Below are 26,123 nucleotides of genomic sequence, written 5' to 3' on the forward strand. Positions count from 1 at the left end.
TCTATGGGTTGGATTATGACCTTGAGCTTTTTGGGGGGAATGTATTTTAAATGATTGCATGCTTAAATCTTCTACGCTAACGCAGCAGCTCACTGTCAAGCTGCTTTTATCCAAGACCCCAAGACCGAGTGATTAATCATACAGTCACAGTTTCACACAGCAAAGGCTGACATGAGTTCATGTTTCGGCAAAATAGATTTCATCTTTGTCCCATTTTTTCTTTTCTTTAACCCAAACATCCAAATCTTCTTTGAGGAGTTGAAGCGAGGTGACAAAGCTTGAAAATTGTGAATTTGAGCACGAACAAGGTGAACTACATGTTGTGTTTGATGTTTTGTGTGCTCTAAAGATTAAAAAAGTGCAACAGTTGATTGATCATTTTTATAACCAACTACATTTATTCCCATATCTGAACATTATTATGAAACATTAGTGTCTTTATTTAGATTTTTATTGACAGGCTTTCAACATTTCATCTTCTGGACACACTAAATATCACAGAGAAACACACATTTTGTACTTAATTTTTCTATATGATGATCAATGATATATGTTAATAAAAACATCATGAACACAAGGATGAAATGCAGTTTTTAGAGTGGCAGAAATAGTAAAGATTGTAAATGATAAAACCAGGTAATGAATCAGTTATTAATGCTATTCTACTCGACTTAATTCAGAGGAAATATCAGTTTGCAAAGTTTGAAGCATATAGCTTAAGTTCAAATCACCCGACAGTATTGAATTGTTACAAATTAGGATGCACAATGTATTCATCCAATAAGACATTGGTCGATTTTGGTTATATTTTACTGTAATGATTTCAATAATGCGCCTTGCGCCTACATATTCTAACACAGTGTGGCGGTATCAGGTCCGTCATCACAAATAGAGAAGAACGGGTTCAGCTTCTCCAAGCTGACAAGAGAGTGAAAGTGGCTTCACCTGTGTGGATGTTTTTCATCCACATTTCAGAGAACAAAACACGTAAGGCAAGTCCTTAAGTTTCAACACAACAAATCTTTAAGTCATCTAAAAAGTCATCATTGCGACAAAGATGTATGAAAGAAATACGAAGCAGCAAGAGCTGCAGCTAGCATAAAAAAAATACCAATAAACAAAACAGCAAGTGCCCTCACGTAAATTTTAGCAGAGAAACCCAAACTAAAGCATTTAATAATGAAACAATATAATTTTGCAGTCCTGTATGATGTGATCTTTACACATTCATTTTCTGATCTACAACGTCTGTGACATTAGTTTTACCACGGCAGATGTCAGGACCCTCTAGCTCCACTGTAAGGGTCTAAGTATTCTTCTCAATATTTGAAAAGTCTACTACTGTTTTATTTGTTCATTCATTAATTCATCATTTGACCGCAATGTTTCAGAGGTGATCAACACTTCAAACCTGCCTTTTCGGTTTGTGTTAGAATATGAAGGGTTAAATAATAAAAGCATATCAGAGTTTTCCATGTCTGCTGTCTCTAGGAAGAAAGCGCTATGCCTCCTGCTCTGTGATTGGTGGTCCAGCAATAACATTGAGGGCCTTGTAACGATAATTCAGAGATTGAACAATTTCAAATGAGGGTTAAATTGACCAATCAGATCTCAAGAGAAGTATAAGTAATCAGGAGCAGGTTATTATTATGGTTATTAACATCCATATAGTGTATCCCAAGTTAAAGTAAGTTCAATATGTTTTTGATCTGAAAAACATTTGCACTCATGAGCATTCTTTTCTGTTTTTTTTTGTTTGTACAGCTTCTGTTTCACTGAAGTCAGATGTAAAAGCAGAATTTTTTTTTTTTCACTTAGGTTCACCATTTTCTATCTCAGTAAAGCTCCACGAACTGTTAAAGGCCACTCAATGTTTCCAAAGAGTACACAAGAGTACCAAACTGAGGGAAACGTGGTTTATGAGTAAGTGATGAGATACTCAGGATAAATCTGTTGTTTTTCAAAGACCACATAGATGCTCGGGTCACTCTCATGGTTGACACAGCTGTCATAGAGGGTTTTTCCGTCTCTTTTAGGTGGAGGTCGGACATAGCTGCTGCTCCCTTGGGTGTACTCCCCCACCAGGACTAGAGCAACAAACATGGTCTTCATCCGGCGACTGTTAACCTTGGCATATCTGTCTGAGTAGGATGCTTCTTTGGCAAAGTAGCTTCCTAAAAATGAAAAAAAGGTGATCACTAACTCATTCCAATAGAAAAAGTTATTTCCAAAAAACAGGTGCTGCTTTGTCAGTTTGAAGAGCTGGACAAACCCTGACAAAACTAAAATTTCAACATTTTATACATCACGATGGTTGTGTTTATGTGATGGCTGTGAAACTGTTTCTCTGTACCTTTGCCGTAGGCCGTCCCGTGGACACCACACATCCTCCAGTCAAAGTTTTGATCACAGATCGCCTCGATCAGGGGCTCATCAGTCCCGTGGAACAGGTACTGCTCATTCACAGCTTTGCCTCCATTCCTCTTCTTCATCTGCTCTTTTTGCCTGAATACACAAGTTTACAGTACATTAATGTTTTAACGTGGAGTTTTCCACTTTTGATTAGCTGCCTCTATCAGCTTTTTTAATCCTTAACAGCTCCTCAGAAAAAAATATCTGGATCTCCAGTTGCTAAATACTGCAACATGATCACCAACTACCCCATAGCTTTGTCTGATATTTCTGAGCAGTTTGCTGAGGCTGAAGATGCAACATGTGAGCAGTGAGAGTTAACCAAAATAGTGAAGTCAGTCGTACAGCTCAATTCCACCAGATCAGTGTCAGGTCCGTCTCCGCTCCATCACGTCACCGGCGCTAATAGGTTTCAATTCTGGTCGATGTGTTTGCTTCCACTGCATTCGGCTCCATGTCAGGTCTGGATCAGATACACAAGTCTTCTATTTATACCAGATGCTGAGTACGACGCATCAAGCAGCACAGAGCAGATCAAGTGGGACAGGAAGTCAGGCGCCAAAACATCATTAAAACATCTGGGTTGGTTTTCAAAATAAAACACTATGTTGACGCCAGATCATATTTCACTTCACTATGGCAACAAACTGTCATAATGGGCGGAGCCAGGCCTGGAGTCAACAGGTCAGAGGTTTTCAGAAGCCAATAAAGAAAACATGGATGAGGGAGGAGATGCTCATCGTTGAGGCACAAAACCGTTGATTCAGAAATTACTGCAGGAAATCCTCGGTCTTGTGGTCCCTCTGTTAACGCAGCCAGTGGGTGTTGACAGATGAGGGACCACATAGCCAAATCGCAAAGGAGCGGAGACGATCTGACACAGATCTGGTGGAAGTCTGCCATTACTTGTTTGGACTGCTCTGGTTAAACCTCTACCAGAGAAGCAACATCCTGCTCCAGGTATTTAAATAACTACAGAGCCCTCAAATGTCTCAAAATGTTTGGCTTGCATAGGGCCTGTCATTCCCCTGAAACACCCCCCAAAATGGAAGTTGAAAATGGAGTTAACCAACTCCAAGAAAGTAATTTGGCATCTCGGGCCTGACTCCTGCCTCTTAAACTCTGGCCGATTTAAAAGAATGGCTCTTTTTTTTTGGTTTTCAACAAAAGGGCCATTCGACATAGATCCCCTGTGAGTAATACACTTACAATTTTAAGTACTTTGGTTCGTTAATGAAAAAACCTTGCACCCATATGGAGTTCCTCAGGGATGTGGTCCTAGTCCTCTGTTTTTTATCAATGTGTTTGACCTCTTGGCTTAAATACACACTTTCATGGAATACAAAAGCATCATCACTTTGTTTAGGGATTGTAAAGTAAATCACAAGTTAGTTTTCTGTGTTAAGAAATCCCCACTGACCTGTTAATGCTAAAGCTGCAGATTTTGGTGATATCTCTGCAGACTAATCACTACAAAGTAACCGGCCCCTTTTATAGAGCTCTCACTTTGGTGAGGAAGATGGTCATTTGTACTGACATTTCACTTCTGTTAGCCAAGTAAACCGGTCCATGACTTACCAATGAAAGATGCTCCACAGAGAAAGGTTCTGGATCCTCTGGACTTTGTGAATTTTACCCGTGGGCATGGTGCGCTTAAACATCGCTGTAATCATATTATACTCTGAAGATTTTGACAGAGGTACAAGCTGAAAGATAAGAATACAGGACAGAGGAATGGATCAGTAATGACGGGTACAGAGAGTCAGTGTTCAAGTAGGAAACACATTAAAGTAAGCATGTTGGATTAGTTGTTTAAGCTGCACACAGTTTTCTTCATTTATTACTGGGCTTTCTAACAATCCACCACATTTTTCTCTGCTCCAGAGATGACATCCTCCTCTTCTGTTGTATCTTTGACTATGGATTTCTGTATTCTATTTTATTTTTCTTTGACCATCAAGATGCTCAACAATCCTGAGTTCTTTAAAGTCTCCAGTAAAAAAAGTTGTGTCTGCAACAGATCAGTTTGTTTAGCTCTTGCCATGTTTCTTATGTCATGGAAGACATGCTCAGTAAGAGTAATTTTACTTCAACCAGGAAGAAACGATCAAATCAAGAGTTTATACTGCCAACGATCTGAATATCAAACGACATAAAGCTCCCCTCTCTATCAGAATGAAATTTGTCTTTGATTGGGCTGGTCATATAAACCTAACCTTGTTCAAAGTTGTGACATTTTCTCATTTTTCAACGTCAAAGCTCTGAGATGTAGAAGAGCTGAGTGAAGACAGAAACGTCAACATCATTACTCCTGCAGAATTTCAGCTTGCCTCGTCTTAAAGTTACCTTCACTGGAAATGTTCACTTTAATGTGGATTACCACAAATAAACAGGCTCAGGTTTGAATTTCAGATAAATGTTAACTGAGTTTTAAATCCACAACATCATCTCCAAATCAATCATTTACATCAACTTGTTGTAGCTTTAGCCAGATAAGAAGCTGTAAAGAAAGGATGAGAGACTTGATGTGTGAAGCATTTTGTTCCTGTCAGTATGAGAAATATTGTCTAATAGGCAGCGTTGTGTTCAGACTTTAAATGAGCTAGCTCAAAGTTCAGTTCACAAAGACTAAAATGAACTAATTCATGTTCATAGCTCTTTTTTTTATTTTGAAGGTCATGGTCAAAAAAATGAACTAGTTCACGTTCATTTTTTTTTATCTGCACCTACATTCTTTACCAGTAGAGCCTCCTGTGCTTCAGTCTCCAGCCCTCAGTCATTGACATTTCCAAAACTATGCGTAGACAGGTATTAAGTCTAAAAGCCAAGAACATCTGCAGCTATGAAAACTTAGAAACACACATCTAACTCTACAATCTGTCAGCTGAATATTTGGATTAAGGATCTGATTTTATTACCCCCATAAACAGGGAAAATCCTTTAAAATGAAAGAGCTGAGGATAAAGAAACACTGAACAAACAGACACTAAAAGTGAACGATTCCTCAGTTCCTCAAAAAGCTAGAACCTCTCTTAGACCATACCAGCTTTTATCCCATTAGGATCTGTTCTGATTGGTTCATACACTCCTTCAAATGTTCACAACAGCTGCTTCACAGGTACTGCTCACTACATCTGGATTACTAGACGCATACATTATGCTGAATGTCTGTCAGGTGCCGTAAACCTGACTTCGGCAACAGTAAACACAGCACTCTGTAACTCTTGATGCCTCTCTGATCCTCCCAGAGTGTGAGCTGTCGTTCTCTGTCTCCTGAGTGGCCCACGCTCACGTTCCTGTTCATGAGCTGCAAACTGAGCTGTTCAGTTCACCATTCACCAAAATGAGTGTGTTCATTTTAGCATGTTTTTTAAATCTCAATAAACATCAGTGTGAGCAAAACTATAGACAAATGTGATCCTTTAGCCCTCACTGTAAAACAATGGAGTGGATTGAAGAGAGATCTCGCCCAGTAAATCTCTTATTCATTGACTAAATTACCTAAACCCTAAAAAACTGAGCTTCCATCTAATTGGCTAATTTAATTTAATTTATTTTGAACACTTGCCAGTTGATTTTGGTATGGGCAGATGGGGTAGGTGTTTTTTTGTTTTGTTTTGTTATTTTGTGTGTGTGTATGCTGGATGAGTCTTTGTCTATGTTCTTGACTGTTCATGTATGTAATAATAAAAAAAAAAAGTGAAAAAACCTCCCCCCCAAAAAAACTCTGTCTACAACAGCTAATAGCTTTAATGATTGCAAACTGCATGACATACTCCTGACTCACAGTATTTATTTGTACAAACACACCATTGCAGACCTCTAAATGGTCATTTTCAGTGACAGTATTTTCTTGAAAAAACAGGTAAATGATAACAAATGGTTAACAGGTACCTTATATCCTATGTCTGGTAATGCACTCTTGTCCCAGTGGGAAGGGAAGTTTTCAGCAATGGAGGCTCTGGAGCCTTGTGAGGATGAACTACAGGAGAGACAAAGAGAATGACAGTCTGACTGAAGTAACTTTGGCTGCAGAGAAATCTAAAATGTAATGCAGATCTTGATCTACTGCTGGAAACACAGATACCTCTTCAGCTTCAGCTCCACATCCTGAGCAGACACAAAGCGAGGCCTCCGTCTGACCTCTCTCTTGGTTTTGTATTTTACATTCTGCTGATACATCTGATGGACTCCTGGTTCACCTTTGAAGTGGAGAATGTACTGATGATGACCAGCATCAAATGGAACCTGTGTATCACTGTCTGCCAGGTAAACACTCTCCAGACTGTCAGAGGTGACAGAGGCTCCGTCCTAAAGAAGAGAAGAAAAGCACACAGCAGTTTTTAAATGTAAAAACAAGGACATGCGTTTCAATACAGAATGGTTCTGTTTTCATAGTTAACATTAAACATTCCATGAATCTTCATCTTTTACTCTGTTACTCAGCTGTTGCTTTATGTTGTTCTTTAATTCAGTATGTCTGTCTAGTTCAGTATGTCTCCCTGTTTTGAGTTGTTGGGTTTTTGTGATGTAAAGCACTCTGTCACATCTGTTTTGATAAGTGCTATAAATAAACTGTATTATTATAATTATTATAATTATTATTATACATTTTCATATTTTGGCTCTTATAGACTGGGGACATGAATTCTCAACAAGCAATGTTCAAAGGTTCTGTTGTGGACATGGCTGCCGTGAGTTGAGGACAGAAGGCTGTCAGTGCCTGATGTGGGGCAATGCCAAAGAAGGCTGAAGAAGAAGGCCTCCAGGCCAAAACCCAAGTGTGGGTGAAGGTTGAGGGAAGCGATGGAGAAGGGTAGTATGTTGGCCTCGAAGACAACTCATGAAGGGAAAGCAACGATATCAAAGCTTTTTTCAGCCTGGGTGGGGATCTGCTGACTAATACTGTGGATATTGACAAACAGTTCAAAGAAAACTTTAAGGAACTCTAGAAGCTGACCAAAATGGCCTCTAATGAGGACATAGAGTCCAAAGATAGGGTAAGCCTAACCTATATACAGTAGAGGTTGCTGTGGTAGTCAAGAAGCTCTGCAGCAGCTGGGCACTAGGTATGGAAAAGATTCACCCGAATATGCTGGATCCAGACATTGTTAGGTTGTCTTGGCTGACACGTCTTCTCAATGATTCACTGAGGTCCAGAACAGTACCTGCGGACTGTCAGACTTGCGTGGCGACTCCCATCAGAAATCTACACAGATGGGCTCGTAGTAGAGCAGTTAGTCTCTTACTGAAAGGAGTCAGTAGAAGTGGTTCGAGGATCTGATTATGATGCCTCCTGGAAGCCTGTCTTTGGAGGTTTGTAGGCACGTCTATCTGGGAGGAGACCCAGAGGGACTCGGGAGAATGTTGGAGTAATTATTTATCCAGTTTGGCTTCTAGTGCTTCCCAAACTGGGGGGGGGGCTGCACGGCTATGTAACAACTATACACAGAGCCAGGTATGGATGGGTGATAGGTAGTAGTTTCAATACAGTCATCAGTGGTTTGAAGACTTGTTTTGGTTTCAACATGCACGCTTTGGTTTGAGTGCACAACTCTGATGCAGCCAGAGTGGCAGGTAGAAATAGTAGCATATCAGAGTAATTCGTGACTGACAACAACATAGATCAGACCACCTCCTTTGACAGGAGTGACACTTCAGAAAACATATTCATCTATAAAGGAGGGCCTGCAGTGAAAGTTTGGGAACCAATGGATTCATCTTATCTTTCTGCTGTTGTGACCTGGCTCAGATAAGTGGAAGATATTGGGTGGATGGATTGATTGACAAAGCCTTAATGAAAATACAGTAATGTTATATAATGGATGAAGGTTATATGATATATACGTACATCTTTTTACAGTCAGGTACCGCTAAATGTGTATGTGAGAAGAATTCCGAGAGATCACGAGGAAAAATATCAGGTAAGATAAATCAAAACAAACTAATACAGCTACATTGTTTGTCTAAGTTTGACTGACCTGTCCGAACTCCGACCATTCCTCATTTTCATCCTTCCAGTACCACAGCCACTCTGTTGTAAGAATGAAGTGAGGAGGCTTCGAGACAGAGGAGGCAGTGGAGAGGCGACGAACAGTAGACCCTGTGTGTGTCATGGTCATGAAGTCAACTGACGGCTCCTTTGGCGATGTTTTGCTGAAATTAAGCAGAGTGAGAAAATGAGGTGGAAACCAAAGATCTGCTGCAGTGTAAGAGCAGATGGACTCAAAGCATTCATAGAGCAGGAGTCTTCACACTGAAAAGTTCTGTTTTAACAATGTTAGTAAGAAAAGGAATGATTACACAAAATGTCTGCTGGCCTGCATGAGTTACTTAATCTTTTTCGTTTTTTCTTAATTATTATTTTTTGTTTTTGTTTGTTAGTTTGTTTCCTGTCTAACTTTTACAATCTACTTTCCTCTCCCTCTCTCTCCCCACTCTTCAAAGCTTACATTTTTATACCAACAACTATCAGACATTAACAATAAGCACCAACATAAAATGATGAAAGAGCAAAAATTTAAATAAATAAATAGATCAAAAATTATAATATCATTAATTATTTCTTCCTTATACATATTTTAACTTAAAATTCTTACATTTGGAACCTATCAGAAGCCATGCACTAACCCTTATACCCCCCCCCCCCCAACACCCACACACACACACTTACTTTTATTTATTTATTTATTTTATCTATTGTTGTTATTATTATTATTATTATTATTATTATTATTATTATTATTATTATTATTACTACGTTTATATATACGTCTATACGTACATGTTTTTCTTTCTCTTTAATAATAACTACGTAAACTGTCATTCAGCCTTATTTGTTTCATTATCATTATTAATATTATATATTTTTTTATTATTTTATTTCCCTCTTTCATTGCTTATTGTCTATAGGTTATTCCTGCTCTATTTTTTTATAAAACCTGAATTGTTTTTCTTAGTTTTTTTTCTTTTTGGCTTCCTTTTATTATCATTATTGTTATGACTTGTTTGTCTGTCCTTTCTTTATGTTGTGCATATTCGTGCCTTGTTTGTTTGTTATTCTGTCTACTTGGTCGCCCCTTTCTTGTAGAACACATTTCTTGCACAATTAAAGCTGGACGGAGTCCTGAGGAAATGCTACATTCAAATTCATGCTAGTTTTCCGTGAATACCAACCCCAGCTTTAAAAAAAAAAAAAAAAAGATTGCATGAGGACTCTGCTAAAGTAATTCCCTGAAATTGACTATTTCTTAAGACTTATTAGAACAAAGGCTAATCATCTCTGTTATGTTTCAGATAGAGAGCTGTGCGTTCATCTCTGTGCTTTGTGTCTTCTTTCACACACCTTTGAAGTGACAGAAGTTTGAGAATGCCCCATGTGGTTGTGGGTTGATCAATGCAGCTTGTGTCATGTCCTGGGTCACAGTAGGCCTTTTCGATGCCCTCCATGTCCGTCAGGTCCTTCCAGGTCACTCCGTCACTGTCTAACACCTGCCACCTGTAAGGAAGGTGACAATGGACCCGAGCACACTTCTCTGGAAAAAAGACGGAGGTAGAAATAAAGACATCAGCTCTTCACTGATTTGGACTATTGCACATTAATTTAACACTTTCTTAACCAAACGTCCATCACATCTGAAGCTTGTCCAAACTTTTGCATCATTTCAAAATGTCCTACTGTGTTTTTGTGTTGTTTGTTTAACGCAAATATTTTTTTACTGTGTTGTTAAAAAGGGCTTGAAAATGAAAGCTCCTGCTGCAGAGATCAGCAGTTTGTATGCTACCTTTGTATTTGCAGCCCTTGCGGATAGAGAAGAGGCAGATTTCATTCCTGTCAGCTTCGCTCATGAGGTTGCAAGCAGTAGAGGGTCTAGGGTTTTTTTTGGAGGACTGCTCAGGTAGGATTTTCACCTCTGGCAGCACTGCAGAAGACGTACAGGGTAGATTATTGGTTGTTACCTTCTCTATAAAAAGCTAAAAATGTATAGAAAAAACTCTACCTTCAACACCAACCGTTGGTCTGTCCTGTTGAGCCGTAACGATGCCCTTATTTCTGTAGATCTCATTGAGGTTTGTTATATTCTCCTGACTGAGGCCTCGGAAAGTCTTCATGTCACACTCACCGACATTATGGGCTCTCTTACAGGAGGAGCCAAACTTACAGTCATCCTGGAAGTAGTGCTGACAGATGTGGAGCTTCTTGCAGGTGGTGGCAAACTTGCAGGAACCGTGCAAACCGTTGCCCTTGTTGTAATGTGGGCAGATCTAGAGGGGTGTCGAGAGGGTGGACCACAATCACCACAATGAAAAATAAGGCAACGAAAGAAGCTTTATTCAGGGTTAACCCACCTTGATGTCTTACTGATGCATGTTTGACTCACCTCTGGAAGCAGAGAAGGATCATTCTGCAGTAACAGCGTGAACAGCTGATTCTCCGTCAAATTCTGGCAACCATGGCTCTTCACAAGCTGTGCATTGTGTGGAGAGGCCAGATCATGGGTGTTTTTACACTTGTTTCTAAAGAGTAAAAGAAAATTATAAAATATATCATTTAAAGGATTTAGTCTCACCAAAACATCCACAGACAACATGGCTTCAGGTTTCTAATTAGGGAGTGAGCTGGTTGTTACAGTGGATCCTGAAGAGGTTCCAATCTGTTGTTACCATCCACTCACTAAACATTATCCCTCTTATATATTAATTTAACGATGATATATTGATTTGATAATGATTTATTTATACAGCTACAAACCCTAACCTTCCAACCTTGTTGCTCTGTTTCTGCTGCCAACTCTGACACCTAAGCTTTTTCCTTTCATACGCCTCCTCCACTGAGTCCTCCCAAGGCACTGTCAGCTCTATATAATAAAATCTCTGCTGACTGCTTGACCAAAGCACCATGTCAGGCCTCAGATTAGTGGGAACGATCTCCTGTGGCACTACATGTTTTCCACCGAGGCCTACCTGCATCTCCCAATCACTACCTCTCTTTAGGTGACCTGACTCGTGCCTATTTAAAAGCCTACCTCCCTTGCATTTCTCTCCCTCACTGTCAAACTGAATGGTTGCACATTTCCCTGGTTACACCCTGAATTCATGTGTCACCTCCTCCTACCTAATCCCTATTTTGACTTGTGACTCATGGCCGTGTTATAAAATCTTTGCAGACCATGTTAATCTGTGCACATTTCTTACTGTATGTCTGGTTTTTTAAACATATTGTAAATTTACTGATTTACTTCTGTACATACTTTTCTTAAGATAATGCTAATTTACTTTTTTAATTGATAATAATTGTTTTAATAATTACTTTTTAATACGCTCTTGTTTACTCTATACTGTTTTGCGCTGTCTACTTTGCTGCTGTAACACTTTAAATTTCCCCATTGTGGCATGAATAAAGGAATATCTTATCTTTGCAATTGTACTAATGTCTACAGGATGTGAAATACTGACATCTTCTGGTCAAATGAAGTACCTACAAGTGTTGTAGTTTGTTTTTTTATATTACAGAATAACACAAAAGGCCCACACACTGCACAGAATATGCTTCAGGTGTCAGCTGATGACCACGACTGACCAGCTGAGGACTGGACTGCACTGTTGGATCTAAATACTTTCTCTGGTGATTGATTTCAGTACTTTTGTATTATATGAAACAATGAATCATCTAATAAATAAGACTTTCTTTCTTCAATGAGTTGCTTTTATTCATATCATTAACAACATCTACAACACAAGACTTTTACACTTTTTTTTTTACACATTGTTTTGAAGGAAGCAAAGTACCGTAACCAAGAAACCCCCCTCAAATGTTTAGATGTGTTTTTTTTTGTCAATATCCCACTCCCCTATATAATCTGTTTGTTCATCTTCATTTTTTTATTGCAGGCTAAATCAGAAGAGCTGATTCAACGTGGATGATTAGTTTTGGTTTTGTTTGGTCCCCAAGCTGTAGCTTTTAGCTGAACTAAGAGGCCTTCAATTAAATATTTGTTTTCCCATAGAGTAGGCTCCAGATTTTCTAATGTTAAAAATCTATTTGGATCTGTGGGGCTTTTAGATCTGCAACGCCCTGCCTTTATTATTTGTTATGGTGTCACTGTGTGTCTGGTGTCTATTGTGTATATGTGTATATGTAAGGAAAAAAAAGTTACATGTAAAATATTTTTAAAAATCTATCTGGATTGTTTTGATGTAAGTCATTGTTGCTCTGTAAAAAAAAAACTGTCTTGAAGAAAATGGAATCTCTGATCCTGGATATCAAAACTTTGGATGTCCAGATCCGGATCGATCCGGATCACTTTAAACAACTTAAATATCTAACAGTCGGGCTCTTCACATCACCTTCGAGGCTCTGCAGTCCCCCAATGGAAAATATTTATCATCATCAAACTCACTAAGATGACACAGCTAAGATTTGTCCTCCTGCACAAACAGATAACCTCTGTACACGCCCAAACAGTCCGTGAAAGAAAAGGCCTTACCACAGAAAGCTATACTCACCCGAAGGTGCATCCCCCGCTGACATAGAACCTGCACAGGTGTAACCCGTCGCACTGGGAGCACTCTCCGGGTCTCTTCGGACAGAGCCGCAGACCAGTTTTAGCCACTATCAGGCTGTCCGGGTTAACTATTAGACCAGCTGTTACTTTCTCCCTTCCTTCTTTGATGGCTATTTTACCTTCGTCGAAGAGGAGGCTCCTCAGGACCTCTTCTGATACAGTGTACTTCTGTTTTATCTTCTCATCCAGGCTCCTGAAGTTCAGGCAGCCCCGGTTGTCGCAGAGGGTCTTGGTGATTAATTCAGAGACCACTGAAGCCATCCTGTTGTCAGATCAGCCAGGTAACCTTTACACTGTTGTTACAGCTCAGCAGGGCTGGGCTAGCTCCTCTTAGCAAAAGTGGAAACACAGACTATGACCCGGTTACAAGGAAATGAAACTGAAAGTTAAAGAGTAACAGAGAAACAGAGAAACAGAGGGAGGGAGAGAGAGAGAGAGAGAGGGAGGGACGAAACCAATAAGGCAAAGTTTGTTGACTTTTCTGACTTACTTTCCAACAACTAACTAAGAGGAAGTATGAAAGAGTGTTATCTTAATAATGTAGCCAGAGGAACCGGTTAACCCGTTTTTGTGAGACCTGTTGTCATCATTAAACTCTGTTCTCTTATCACCATGCACTTTTATTTTTGCTTAGTATCCTTCATTTAGACGTACATCATGCACCTTTGGTATTCTTACCACTATGTATAGACACCAACCACAAATACAAAGTATTTAATACAAGTGTTTTTTGTTTGTATACTTTCTGGGATAACTATTTTCTTCAGTTTTTATTTTTGGGGCTTATAACCCTGTAATGGAAAGAAAACTACAGAAGGGTGTGCATTCACTTGAGAGAAAAAAAAACAGATTTTCTGAATTACTAAGATAATGCATCTAAATTGCTTTCAGGTTGGCTACATGGCAACTTAACAGATGATTGGGCAGATGCCTAAAATACTGCAGAGTTCCCCTTAGAGTTTCATAGAGGTGCTGTGTCTCGTTAATTCGGGAAAAACAGAGCAGATTTTTATTTCTTGATAAAATCTTTTCTCATACTTTTCAGATCATTTGTTACTTCAGAACAGAGGAGATGTTTCTTCTCAGGTGAATGCAATACTCTTCTGTAGACAACTGATGGAGAAAGACAGGACATGTGGGGAGTAGAGAGTGAGGGATGACATGCTGTCAAAGCAAAGGATCAAACCAGTGGCAGCTATGGTGAGGACTACATTTAGCTTTTAGTGCTGATTAAAACCATAGACTGTAAATAAAAATGGACAGCGTTGCTCCGCCTCTTCCCGTTGTACGGTTCTGAAGCCAAAAAATCCAAGAGTACCCTACTGCAGGCAAGATGGCGCCGCCACAACATCCACACCGGAAGTCCATACCGGAAGTCCATACCGGAAGTTACAAAGCTAAAAACGTTGCAATAACACCCACACCGGAAGTCAATACCGAAAGTTACAAAAATAAAAGCCTTGAAAAACAGGAACGTGAACGCAAAATAAAAGCCTTCAAAAACACGTAGGTTTACGCGTAATTCTATGAACTTTTTTGCACTTACATTTTAATCGTATCAGTATTATTGACTAGTTGATTGACTCCAAAAGTGTATAGGCTGTTGAGAATTTACTGTTTTGAGAAGTTACTTAGAAGCCTGCACGAATCACTAAGTTATAGTGTTAACGTCTCAGCCATGCACAGCCTTTTGTTCCGAGTGTGTGTTGAAATACTTAAAGCTGATTATGATGCTGCCGTGATGACATCTGCATATGCCTCTCTTGTTTTGTCTGGGTCATATGCTATTTTATGTTGTGTTAGCCTGACTGTACCTCAGTACAGTTTGCTGTAGTGTTTGTTCCAAATTACCTTGCATGCTGTCTGCCTATGTGATCACATGTATAGATTAATGAATGAATGAAATACAGATCCAGAGTAGATCCACAGTCACGAGAGAAGAGCAGAATGTTATCTATGGTGCAGGGGCGAGTGGAGGAGGAAAATGTAGAGGTGTGTGGTGACTGTTTCTTTTTTAACATAATTTGTAACACGTTACAATGATACAGTGACAGGGGTGTTCATTAACCACAAGAACAAACGGAGGGAATGGTTTCTCCTTCTATTTTGAGACATTAGATGGGCGTAAACACTCTGAGCTTGTCAAACAGTTTTATTCAGATTGAATGCTTGATGCATGTACACCAATGTCTTAACAAGATCACTTTATTTGGCGTCCATGAAAACATTGAAGTTGGAACCTTCAATTAGAATGACTAGAAAAACTGCAAATGTATACATAGCTACTGTTTCTTTCCATCCAACCCCTACTTGAAATGTAGAATTATACTTTATTTTATGTTCTTTTAATGTTATATGTATGATGTCTTAACCCTTTTGTATTGATAATGTTGTACTTGAAAAAGAACAATGCACTTTTGCTATTACAAACTCCAAATCAACATAAAATATTAGGACTAAAATATTTCAACTTGAGGCACCACTGTCAGCCACTGATGATAGATGTACAGTACACATTTCTGGGGAGCCTCTGTTGTTTTTGTGGTGAATATAGATCTCTGTGTACAGCTTGAGTGTATTTTCCCTCTTACTTACAGTCTTTTCCTTCTCATCCCCTCCCCCCACACATACTAACACTCTACATTATTCTGTTCTTCATACACAGCGGGATCTCTCTCACTCACTCTCTCTATCACAATTAGCTTTCTGCTAATTGATTTAGCAGCGACAGACTAATGCAATCAATACGCTACACGAAGAAGAAACTTCCAGTTCGAAGCATCCGGCATTGGGTAGAGAGGGGGTTAAAGAATCACTTCCGGTATGGACTTCCGGTATGGACTTCCGGTGTGGATGTTGTGGCGGCGCCATCTTGCCTGCAGTAGGGTGCCTCTCAAAAAATCCCGCTCCTGGGCGCAGCCATTGTGCAGCCAGAGCCTGGGAAGCCACTTTAATAAGCTCTACCCTACAGCGTGACGTCACAAGACGCTGTGTGTCCTTTGAAGTTTCACTCCACGGCGGCTGTGAATCAAAGGAAACCCGGAAGTAAAACCCCGTTTTTTTAAACTCTAATAACTAACGAAAAATAAACTTTTCAGGAAAAAGAGGCCTTGAACACAAAACACTCAAATACTAACTACATATCACCACAGCATACGGATGTGAGAAACATTCGTACGACGTGTATTTATTTTTTAAAGTTTGACTGCTCCCCCATTCAAATGAATGGGGATTTTTTGACCTATACTGCAGCCAGCCACCAGGGGGCAGTCACACTACTGAAAGCCTCCCCACCAGCCACCGGAACCTCTCCCTTGATTAAAACCTGCACCCCCTGCAACAAATGATTTCTGAAAAATAATACACCTCATAAGAAACATTGTCTTAACCCCCACAGAAAAAAAAGTTAACATTTTCCCTTTTTTTTTTTTTTACAAGTGTAAATGCTACAGTGTACCACATTACATATAGAAAAACAACAACCCTGCATTCAAAATGCTACTGCAGCTAATAACATTCAACTAGACTAAGTCTGTAACTGTTAGCAGAGCCACTAGCTTCTTCCAGTTACACTAAAAACATCTCATAAGAGAGTGTTTTCAGGTAAGGAACAGCTTTATGAGTAAGTGATGAGGTACTCGGGATAAATCTGTTGTTTTTCAAAGACAACATAGATGCTCGGATCGCTCTCCCTGTCGACACAGCTGTCGTAGTGGGTTTTGCTGTCTTCTTTTGGCGGAGGTCGGACATAGCTGCTGTTCCCCTGGGTGTACTCCCCCACCAGGACCAGAGCAACAAACATGGTCTTCACCGGCTGTCTGTTGACTGTTGTATTTTCATCCAAGTCAGAGTCCGGGGTATCTTTGTCCGAGTAGGGGACATACCTGTCTGAGTAGGATGCATCTCTGGCAAAGTAGCTCCCTAGAAATGGAATAGAAGTGTTATAGCACGATACATTTTGACTATAACATCAGCACGACAGAAAACACCTCTTTATTTCATGACTTGTTCATTGTAGTGTTCGAAGGGTTACAGAAATTGGTATTGTGGGAAATTATTTCCCAGTGGTGGTTAAAATCCTGTCTATGCAATGGCGTAATTTCAGCCAATTTAATTCTTCATACTAAAATCATAAATACAACAGTTTATGGGCTGCAAAATGTTAATGAGAAGGGTCACAGAAATCCGAAAGGAAGCAGTTTAAACATTACCCAATTTTTTTTCGTACCTTTGCCATAGAGAGTGCCATTTACACCACACATCCTCCAGTCGAAGTTTTGGTCACAGATGGCATCAATCAGCGACTGTCTAGTCCCGTGGAACAAGTACAGCTGATTCACAGGTTTCCCTCCATTCCTCCCCTTCATTTGCTCTTTTTGCCTAACCAAAAAGTTAAATAAATAAATAAACTTGTCATTTCATGTTATTTGCACCTCATCACGTTTTTTTTTTAGTGTTTAATTTTGGTCCAGTTGAGCTGCAATCAGCTTCAGTCTTCTCAGCAGCAACCTCAGAAATTGAGAAATTAAGCAAAACTGCTAAATACTGCAGTTCCTCCAGTCTCCACTTGAGACTGACTCCAAAGGCCCAGAAAGTCATTTTATGCCTCGTGTTAAACTGCCAATTTTTGGAGCAGATATAAACATATTTACAGCCTGGTAAAAGAAACAGTTTTGGTGCGGATAGACTATTTAAACAAGTCTCTGGTTGTTTTAAGACTAAAAATGCTGCAGATTCAGATCATTTTTATTTTCCCAACATATCACCTCAGAACAAATAACAGATTTAACATTGTTATTGATACATTGTTATTAAGCCCCACCAGGCCAATTATTTACCATTGAAACACTCTCCACAGAGAAGGGTTCTGGATCCTCCGGATTTTGTGAATTTTACTCTTGGGCATGGTGCGCATAAACAACATTTCAATCATGTTGTAGTCCTCACCGTCAGTGAGGGGCACGAGCTGAAAGACAAGAGTAGAGTACAGAAGAACAGGTAGGAGAAGAAGGGTCTAATCATGTATTTAATACTTAAGAAGAGGCTAATGATTGTGCAAATCTGAAAGAAAGCATAAAAATATCCTACATCCAAGAGTTTGGACACTTAGGAAACAGGATTTGTTAGTTACCAAATAATTTAAAGCCTATAGTTAGTTAAAAATGGAGCAAAGATGGCATATACATTTTTTTAATTGAAAAATGATTTGTTTTATGAAAACAAAATTATATATATAATTTTAATTTGATGCAGCAACATGTTTTAAAAAAAGTTAGGATGGAGACAACAAGACTGAAAAAGTTGTGCAAGTCTAAAAAAACCCTGGATGAACATCTTCCAACTAATGAGGTTAATGATGAACAGGTTATTAACATGACTGGGTATAAAAAGGACACTCCAGAGAGGATGAGTCTCTCCAAAGGAAAGATGGGAAGAGGTTCATCACTCAGTGAGAGTCTGGTGAGCAAATAGTTCAACAGTTTCAGGATAATGTTCCTCAGAGTAAAATGACAAGGAATGAGTAAGATTTCATCATCTACAGTATAACATAATTAAAAGATTCAGAGAATCTGGAGACATCTCTGTACAAAAGGGACAAGGACCAAAACCAAGACTAGATGGACCTGATCCTCGGGTTGCACTGCATTAAAAACAGACATGGCTCTGTAACTGAAATCAGTTCATCACTGCATCCACAATTGCATGTCAAAACTATACCAAGCAAAGAGGAAACCATATAAACATGATCCAGAAACACCAGAGACTTCTCTGGACCTGAGCCCGTTTAAGATGGCCTGAGGGGAAGTGGAGAACTGTCCTGTGGTCTGAAGAACCAAAATCTGACATTCTTTTGGAATTAATGGACGCTCAGGTTACGCTCTAAAGAGGAGAGGGACCACCCGGCTCTAAATCACAGTTCAAAGCCAGCATCCCTGATGGTATGGGGAAACAGAATTGTCCATGGCATGGATAGATCCCACATCTGCGAAGGCTCCGTTAATCCTGAACACTATATATTTAGAGAAAAATATGCTACCATTCAGACAATGACTTTTTCAGGGAGACCTTACATATTTCAGCAAGTCAATGCCAAACCTCATTCTGCACGTATTACAACAGCATGGCTATGTAGTAGAAGAGTCCAGGACTAAACTGGCCTGCCTGTAGTCCTGACTTGTCACCCATTGAAAACATTGGAGCATCATGACCCTGAACTGTTGAGCAGCTGAAATCCTATGTCAGGCAAGAATTGCACAACATTTCACTTTAAAGTCCAGAAACTGGTCTCCTGGGTTCACTAACGTTTACAGAGGGTTGTTAAAAGAAGAGCTGATGCAACACAACGGTAAACATGTCCCTGTACCAACTATTTAAAACGTGCTGCTGGCATCAAATTTAAAAGGAGCATATATTTTTCATAAAAGAATAACATTTTACAGTTTCAACATTTGATATGATGTTGTTTGCACTTTATTCAATTGAATTATGTCTTGAAATGATAGAAACATCTTAATCTGTTTTTTATCAACACTTAACACAACGTCCCAACTTCTTTGGATTTGGGGTTGTACTATAGAGTTACCTTATACCCAAAATTTGGTAATGCATTCTTATCCCAGACGGGTGGGACACTCTCAGCTGTGGAGGAGCATTGTGCTGACTCGCTTAAGAGGAGAAGAACACAATGAAGGTTTTTTTTAGAGAAGTCGCTTCAGCCAAAATGCAAAACATCAATTTTAGAATTGCGGGGATAATGAAAAATCTCTATCTGTTCCTGGAAATAAAGATACAGTACCTCTTAAGCTCCTTCTCCACATCCTGAGCAGACACAAAGTGAGGCCTCCGTCTGACCTCTCTCTTTGTTTTGTATTGTACATTTTGCTGATACATCTGATGGTCTCCTGGTTCACCTTTGAAGTTGAGAATATACTTCTGTCCATCTGCATCAAATGGAATCTCTGTATCACTGTCTTCCAGGAAAACGTTCTCCAGAGTTTGAGAGGTGACGGAAGCTGATGTGTCAGCTACACCCTAAAGAAGAAATGAAGAGTCGACAGTAAGTCATCAGCTTTTATGGTCTGTGTCTTGTGGTTTGCAAGAAATGTTTACCAGTAAGACAGGAGTATGTCCAGAGGGGTGGCCAGGGGTGGCGTGGACTCCCCCTTAAAATTAGATCCGCACCACTTGTGCCACTCCAAATTTCCAAACTATGATTGGCTTTATGAGAGGCAAGACTTGTGTTTAAATCAACTACTTGGGATTTGTTGTAACAGGCTAATAGTCACTTTCTAAAGTCTACTAAAAGTTGTGACTTTACATCTTTTGAGTCCTTAAAGAATTAAGTTTGGTAAATTTAAATGTTGCCACTGTGTCATGTAACTTTTCAAAGATGGATGCTATTTTTATGTGATTCAGTGGCGGGCACAATTACCTGCTGATGTTCTGCCAGATATATCTAATGCTGTGGAATATTTGCTGGTTTCAGTTGTTATTACATGTCTTCTGCTGTATTATAGTCATGTAACTTGTATTACTTTTGTGTGCATGGCTGCACATATACCCATGGCATCCATCTTTTTGTGATGTCAAGCATATTGCTTTGTTCCAGGTGGTAAGTCATATAAACCTGGATAACCTGACACACCTTGGTCGTATCACATCTCCTGGACTGATGAGCAACCACAGAGACAAAAGATGGTCAAAATCCTGAGAGGGATTAAGCCTTTTTCTTTTTTTTTTGTTAAAAAACATACTTGACAGCCCACACCAGAGCACAGTTACTGTACCGTTACCGATGGTGTGACATTGCCTAAGGACCAAGGGGAGAGATAAGCATAGGGAATAAATAAACATGTTTTAACATAATAGGTACTTGCAAGGTTTAAAAATCTCTTATTTCTCCCTGTTCCCTACGTCAGTGGTATGCAGCAGGGGGCAGGGCTTCAAGAGAAAAGAGTGGCTGTTTTTCGAAATGGCCTGCTACATACCATCTACTAATGTAGTAGGCAGTAGGCACTGTCTACTAAAGTAGACTAAGCAGTAGGTACTACTGGCTACTCCATACTGTGTTTGAATTTAGTATGTAGTACGGCTGTTTCGTTCGATCTGTGTTGCAGTATGCTGGGCCAGACGTCACTGGATTTCTGGTTTCGGAATGTGGAAGTAAACAACGGCCGAGCTGATAGATAAACTGCTTCTTTAGCATCACTTATGATTTGAAGTTAATAAGTGGTTTATATGGAATTAAATAATTTTCACAGCACCTAAAAACTGAGTTCACCCCGTCAAAAAAAGAAGAGAAAAGAAAAAGCGTAACGAGCGCTGTGCATTGTGGGAAACAGTACGCGAGAGAGACTGATCCGATGCATACTGAGACATTTTCCCAAATCAGTAGGCATCCGGGGAGTTTTGGCATACTGCAGATTTTGCTCTTGTTCACATACTACTTATTACATGCTGAATTTTTGCCAAATCAGTACGTACTGCTAGTACAGTAGGTGGTTTCGAAACAGCCAGTAGTGAGAAGGAAAAATGTTTGTGAATGGCATGTTTGGTGGGGAAAGGAGACCAGAGAAGAAAAGGAAAGTCTTTTGGGGGGCTCTATTTTATGGTGTTTCCTTCTCTGCAAGTGAAAGAAAACAGGATTCTTTTTTTGTGCTTTTAAGGACCATGACAATTGAGCCTTGAAGAGGACTCTCTGTGCCGAACTTTATACAGAACTGAAAGACCAAGGCCGATGAGTCTGATTCTTTTGGAGCTGTTTTTTCCTTCCAGTGCTTTCTTTTGCAATGCATTGCAAATGCTAGTCATTCCCTGTGTGCACACATATTTCATGCCAGAGCCTGACCTGAACTACCCCAGTCAGAAAAGGTCTGGATACGCCCCTGACACTGCAGGATATCACAAAAGGATACACAGCTGCACAAGTTTGACTGACCTGTCCAAACTCCCGCCACTCTACATCGTCAACCTTCCAGTACCACAGCCACTGTGTTGTAAGAATAAAGTGAGGAGGCCTCAGGGCAGTGGAGACAGTAGAGAGGCGACGAACAGGAGACCCTCCCTGTGTCATGGTCGTGAAGTCAACTGGCGGCTCCTTTGGCGATGTGCTGCTGAAAGCAAGCAGATTGAGAAAATCAAATATTCCTTTTGTAAGACTTTATAGAGATGGGAACTTATTGAAACAAACAGACATGTTTGTTGTTTAAGATAACTGTGTGCTGCTTTGTGTCTTTTTTTAACGCACCCTCGAAGTGACAGAAATCTGAAAGTGCCCAATGTGTGTGTGGGTTGATCAACGCAGCTTGTGTCACGTCCTGGGTCACAGTAGGCCTTCTCGATGTCCTCCATGTCAGGCAGGTCCTTCCAGGTCACTCCGTCACTGCCTAACACCTGCCACCTATAAGGTAGGTTCCAGTGGTCACGAGCACACTTCTCTGGAAACAACAACAAATACAGAATCATAGTTAATGGAAGTTTATTTTGACTTCCTGACACATCCCAAAACACAGTGTGTAAGAGCTTAACACAATAGTTTAACTTACATTCATCTTATGACCTTTTGTTTCCTTAAAGCCTTTTAACCCTGTGATTCAGCAACAGCATGATCACTCTGCCTTTGCAGTTCTGCACCGAACCACACAACAGTGCAGTCTTGGTGACCCAGATTCTGCTGGGTGTTTCTCAGCAGAAACACAACGCATGTAAACAAAACGTGTAAGCCTCACATCCACAACACTGAGACACGCACGGTGCTGTTGCCTCCTGACACTCAGCCACCTTTGTGAAGAGGTTATTGCTCCTCTGTTTCCTCTCTGTTACCACCTCTGAAATTGGATCTGCGCTGGAGCAACTTTGTCCTACTAGTGCTATTATGAATTGTCAGGAGAAACTGTAATATGGAGGGTACGGGCAGCTGGTAAGAAATCCCGCTATGCCAAAAAAAGGTCCTGGTACGCCAAGGAGTTGAATTTAGAAGTGGTGGTACTGCGTACCAGAGCATATCAGCCCACTCAAAACAGTAACAGTACCCCCACAGGAAGTGAAAGGGGTTGACTTTAATTAGAGCACACAGGGGCATGCACTGAATAACTATATACTCTATCTAATCATTTTCCGAACGTGAGAGATTCTTGACCTTTATTTGAATGTGTACAAAATCCTACCAGTTTACCATCTGGTGTTACCTTTGTATCTGCAGTCCCCACGGAGGAAGAAGAGGCAGATTTCATTCTTGTCAGCATCACTCACAGGTTTAGAAAGACAACCAGAGGATCCAGGGTTGCTTTGGGAGGGCTTCTGGAGAGGGCCTTTAACCTCTGGCAAAAATGCAAGAGACACACTTATGTATTTATAAAACAATTTTACTGCTCGAATGAAATTTTAAATGATTTATTTCCAAGTTCTCATTCTTTACCTGCATCAGCAGCAGCTTGCTTCTCCTGTTGAGCCATGATGATGATGAACTTATTTTTGTAGATCTCATTAAGGTTCGTAATATTCTCCTGACTGAATCCTCTGAGAATCTTCATGTCACACTCACTGACATTATGGACTCTCTTACAGGAGGAGCCAAACTTACAGTTGTCCTGGAAAAAGTGCTGGCAGGCGTGGAGCTTGTTGCAGGACGTCGTCTTCTTGCAGGAACCGTGCAAACCATTACCCTTGTTGTAAAATGGGCAGATCTAGAGGATATGGGAGGACAACAAATGTGCATTGCAGTTTATTCAGAAATGTAGTAAATATAGAAAGTGTTGAGTGCAACTTACCTCTGGAAGCAGAGAGGGATCATTCTGCAGTAACAGCTGGAACAGCTGTTCATCAGTCAGATCCTGAAGACCATGTTTCTTCAAAAGCTCTGCGTTGTTTTCAAAAGTCAGGCTGTGGTTCTTTTTACACTTTGGTCTAAAAAGATATAAGAATTAATAAAACATTGAATGGAAACGCTTCCAATTCCTCGAGAGATTAAACAAAAAAACAGTACTTAATTTATACTACAAGTGATGTGGATCATAGTCCATTTTGCAGTGTGTTCATATTTATATAATAAACTTTAAAAAGTACAGTATTTCTCTTTTGAGTTCTCTAGCATGTTAGTATTTGGGTTGCAATTTGATTACACCCCTATGTCTGCAGATCTAAATAGTGTCCTTCAATTCAAGAGAGTAAACTTGATTTTTAGCTGTTGCGCAAATATTGTGTTTGTCTGGGCACTCGAGACTGTTATGTTTGATCTTCAAAGATGAATGAGAAAAAACAATGTTCTACTGTACCCCTCTCTAATTAAATAACTATTCTGTATTTAAAATATATAATAACACCTCATTTTATATCATTTCGCCTTACATTGTTATATCCTGGTTTTATTATTCGCATTTTAAGATGTCATTTATTTATTTTCTCTGAAAATCACTCGATATTGTCTCTGTTTGAAATGCATAACATTAAATCTCCCTACATGCATGTGGATGTTGCTGTTGTCTTTGCCTCTATGCACAAATGTTGGGCTTACCCCCTTTTAGTCAGGTCAATGAGAGAATAGCAGTCTGACATGATTTGCTCAGTGTTCAGTCGGTGAAGCTGGCTGTCCAAGACAAATAATGAAGCTCTAAAGAGGATGTGAACTACTGCCATCTTCTGGTCAAGCAGAGGGCCCACAACTAATGAAAATGTCATGGTCTGCTTCTATTCGCTGCTTCATAGCTAGTTATTATTGCCTAATTTCAGTTCATAACAGTTTGCATTGTTAATCCTAACCCAAGTCTGCTGTGGTCTAGGTGTGTTGTACCACGTCGTTCAACTTGTTAATTTATTAAAGGTATAGACCTACATAATCTTTTTTCATACAGTGTGAGGTGGAAAAGTTGAAGTGTGATTTAAACCATCATGATGATAGTATTAAAGCCAGATCTCAGATTCCTCTGCACTAGGCTGTGTAGGCTATGGGAGGTATTCTTTTCCTCTTCCTGATGTCTGCTGAGGCAGAAGCTTATCTGAAACCCAATGACGTAATGTTACTAAAGCTGTTCCCATTACACTGATAAGATGACAAAGGCGTGAATTGTCCAGCTGCTGTTGGTGCGAAACGAAAGTGACAGAAATGTGAAGTGATTGTACAAGTCCAAGTAGCAAGGCAAGGTTTGAGGAAACAAAAGTGAAACACCTGAGAAGATGTGTAGGGATTTAAAGTTTAAAACGCCTCATTTGCTCACTATTCTCCCCTGAATCTTTATTTCTGTCACCTATAGTCAACAGTTTGATGGTAAAGCAGGCAAATGCATGCTGACAATTTTAACAGTTTTTGATAGTGTTGTAGGCTATTAATCGGCACTTTAATCAAAAGGAGCGTTTGAATGACAAAAGACAAACTTTCAACCCTCCAATATACAGAATCATAGAAAGATACTTACCCATATGTGCATCCTCCACAAACATAGTACCTGCACAGGTGTAACCCATCGCACTGTGAGCATTCTCCGGGTTTCTCCTGACAGAGACGCAGACCAGTTTTAGCCACTATCAGACTATCAGGACTGAGTATCTGACTGCCTGTTACTGTCTGCTTGACTTCTTTGATGGCTATTTTATCTTTGTCGAAGAGGAGGCTCCTCAGGACCTCTTCTGATACAGTGTACTTCTGTTTTATCTTCTCATCCAGGCTCCTGAAGTTCAGGCAGCCCTGGTTGTCGCAGAGGGTCTTGGTGATGAATTCAGAGACCACTGAAGCCATCCTGATAAATTAATCTCAGTAACCTGAATAGTTTTAACAGAAGAGCTGGAAGGCTCCTCTTGGCTATAGAGTGGTAGATAAACTGAAGTGAAACCAGAAACAAAAGAAAGAAAGAATGTGATACTCAGTGGTAAGACAGGCTCCTAAAATATGTGTTAGTCATTAACACGCCTCTTTATATCAACAATCTACAAGTGTGGGTGCTAGGAAGCCTACTAGTCTAGTTGTATTTATATTGATACATTTCTATCTATCTATCTATCTATCTATCTATCTATCTATCTATCTATCTATCTATCTATCTATCTATCTATCTATCTATCTATCTATCTATCTATCTATCTATCTATCTATCTATCTATTTATGCAGGTACGTCAAGGCACCTGTCACTCTGCTGCATTCACGTGCTGTTCAG

General features: G+C 39.8%; 2 protein-coding genes and 1 long non-coding RNA gene across 7 annotated transcripts; 1 reads left to right on the forward strand and 2 right to left on the reverse strand.

Annotated features, from left to right (window-relative positions):
• Positions 1 to 375: 375 nt before the first annotated feature.
• LOC117814716 (protein mono-ADP-ribosyltransferase PARP12-like) lies at positions 376 to 14,276 on the reverse strand. Its single transcript, XM_034686194.1, has 11 exons — positions 12,919 to 14,276; positions 10,794 to 10,929; positions 10,413 to 10,677; positions 10,197 to 10,334; positions 9,758 to 9,947; positions 8,394 to 8,568; positions 6,500 to 6,723; positions 6,307 to 6,394; positions 3,991 to 4,118; positions 2,354 to 2,505; positions 376 to 2,174 (listed from the first exon to the last, which is right to left on the reverse strand). Exons 1-11 carry the CDS (start codon positions 13,236 to 13,238, stop codon positions 1,918 to 1,920), a joined length of 2,073 nt encoding a protein of 690 aa, XP_034542085.1. The 5' UTR covers positions 13,239 to 14,276; the 3' UTR covers positions 376 to 1,917.
• LOC117814717 lies at positions 12,729 to 24,451 on the forward strand. 4 transcript variants are annotated; one of them, XR_004631612.1, is made up of 4 exons: positions 12,729 to 13,258; positions 19,956 to 20,034; positions 22,233 to 22,384; positions 23,544 to 24,450. It is a non-coding gene; the product is annotated as an uncharacterized LOC117814717 (long non-coding RNA). The 4 variants fall into 4 exon arrangements; XR_004631614.1 differs by lacking the exon at positions 12,729 to 13,258 and adding an exon at positions 16,343 to 17,319 and having other exon boundaries at positions 23,544 to 24,451; XR_004631613.1 differs by lacking the exon at positions 12,729 to 13,258 and adding an exon at positions 16,345 to 16,580.
• Positions 16,375 to 25,960, reverse strand: LOC117814715 (protein mono-ADP-ribosyltransferase PARP12-like). 2 transcript variants are annotated; one of them, XM_034686193.1, is made up of 11 exons: positions 25,388 to 25,960; positions 23,747 to 23,882; positions 23,395 to 23,662; positions 23,165 to 23,296; positions 22,225 to 22,414; positions 21,916 to 22,087; positions 19,774 to 20,009; positions 19,561 to 19,642; positions 17,816 to 17,943; positions 17,206 to 17,357; positions 16,375 to 16,898 (listed from the first exon to the last, which is right to left on the reverse strand). In XM_034686193.1, exons 1-11 carry the CDS (start codon positions 25,705 to 25,707, stop codon positions 16,594 to 16,596), a joined length of 2,121 nt encoding a protein of 706 aa, XP_034542084.1. In that variant the 5' UTR covers positions 25,708 to 25,960; the 3' UTR covers positions 16,375 to 16,593. The 2 variants fall into 2 exon arrangements, with proteins under 2 accessions (XP_034542084.1, XP_034542083.1); XM_034686192.1 differs by having other exon boundaries at positions 21,916 to 22,090.
• Between the last annotated feature and the right edge of the window lie 163 nt (positions 25,961 to 26,123).

The sequence above is a fragment of the Notolabrus celidotus genome, chromosome 6 (genome assembly GCF_009762535.1).
Source record: "Notolabrus celidotus isolate fNotCel1 chromosome 6, fNotCel1.pri, whole genome shotgun sequence".
Taxonomy (NCBI): Eukaryota; Metazoa; Chordata; class Actinopteri; order Labriformes; family Labridae; genus Notolabrus; species Notolabrus celidotus.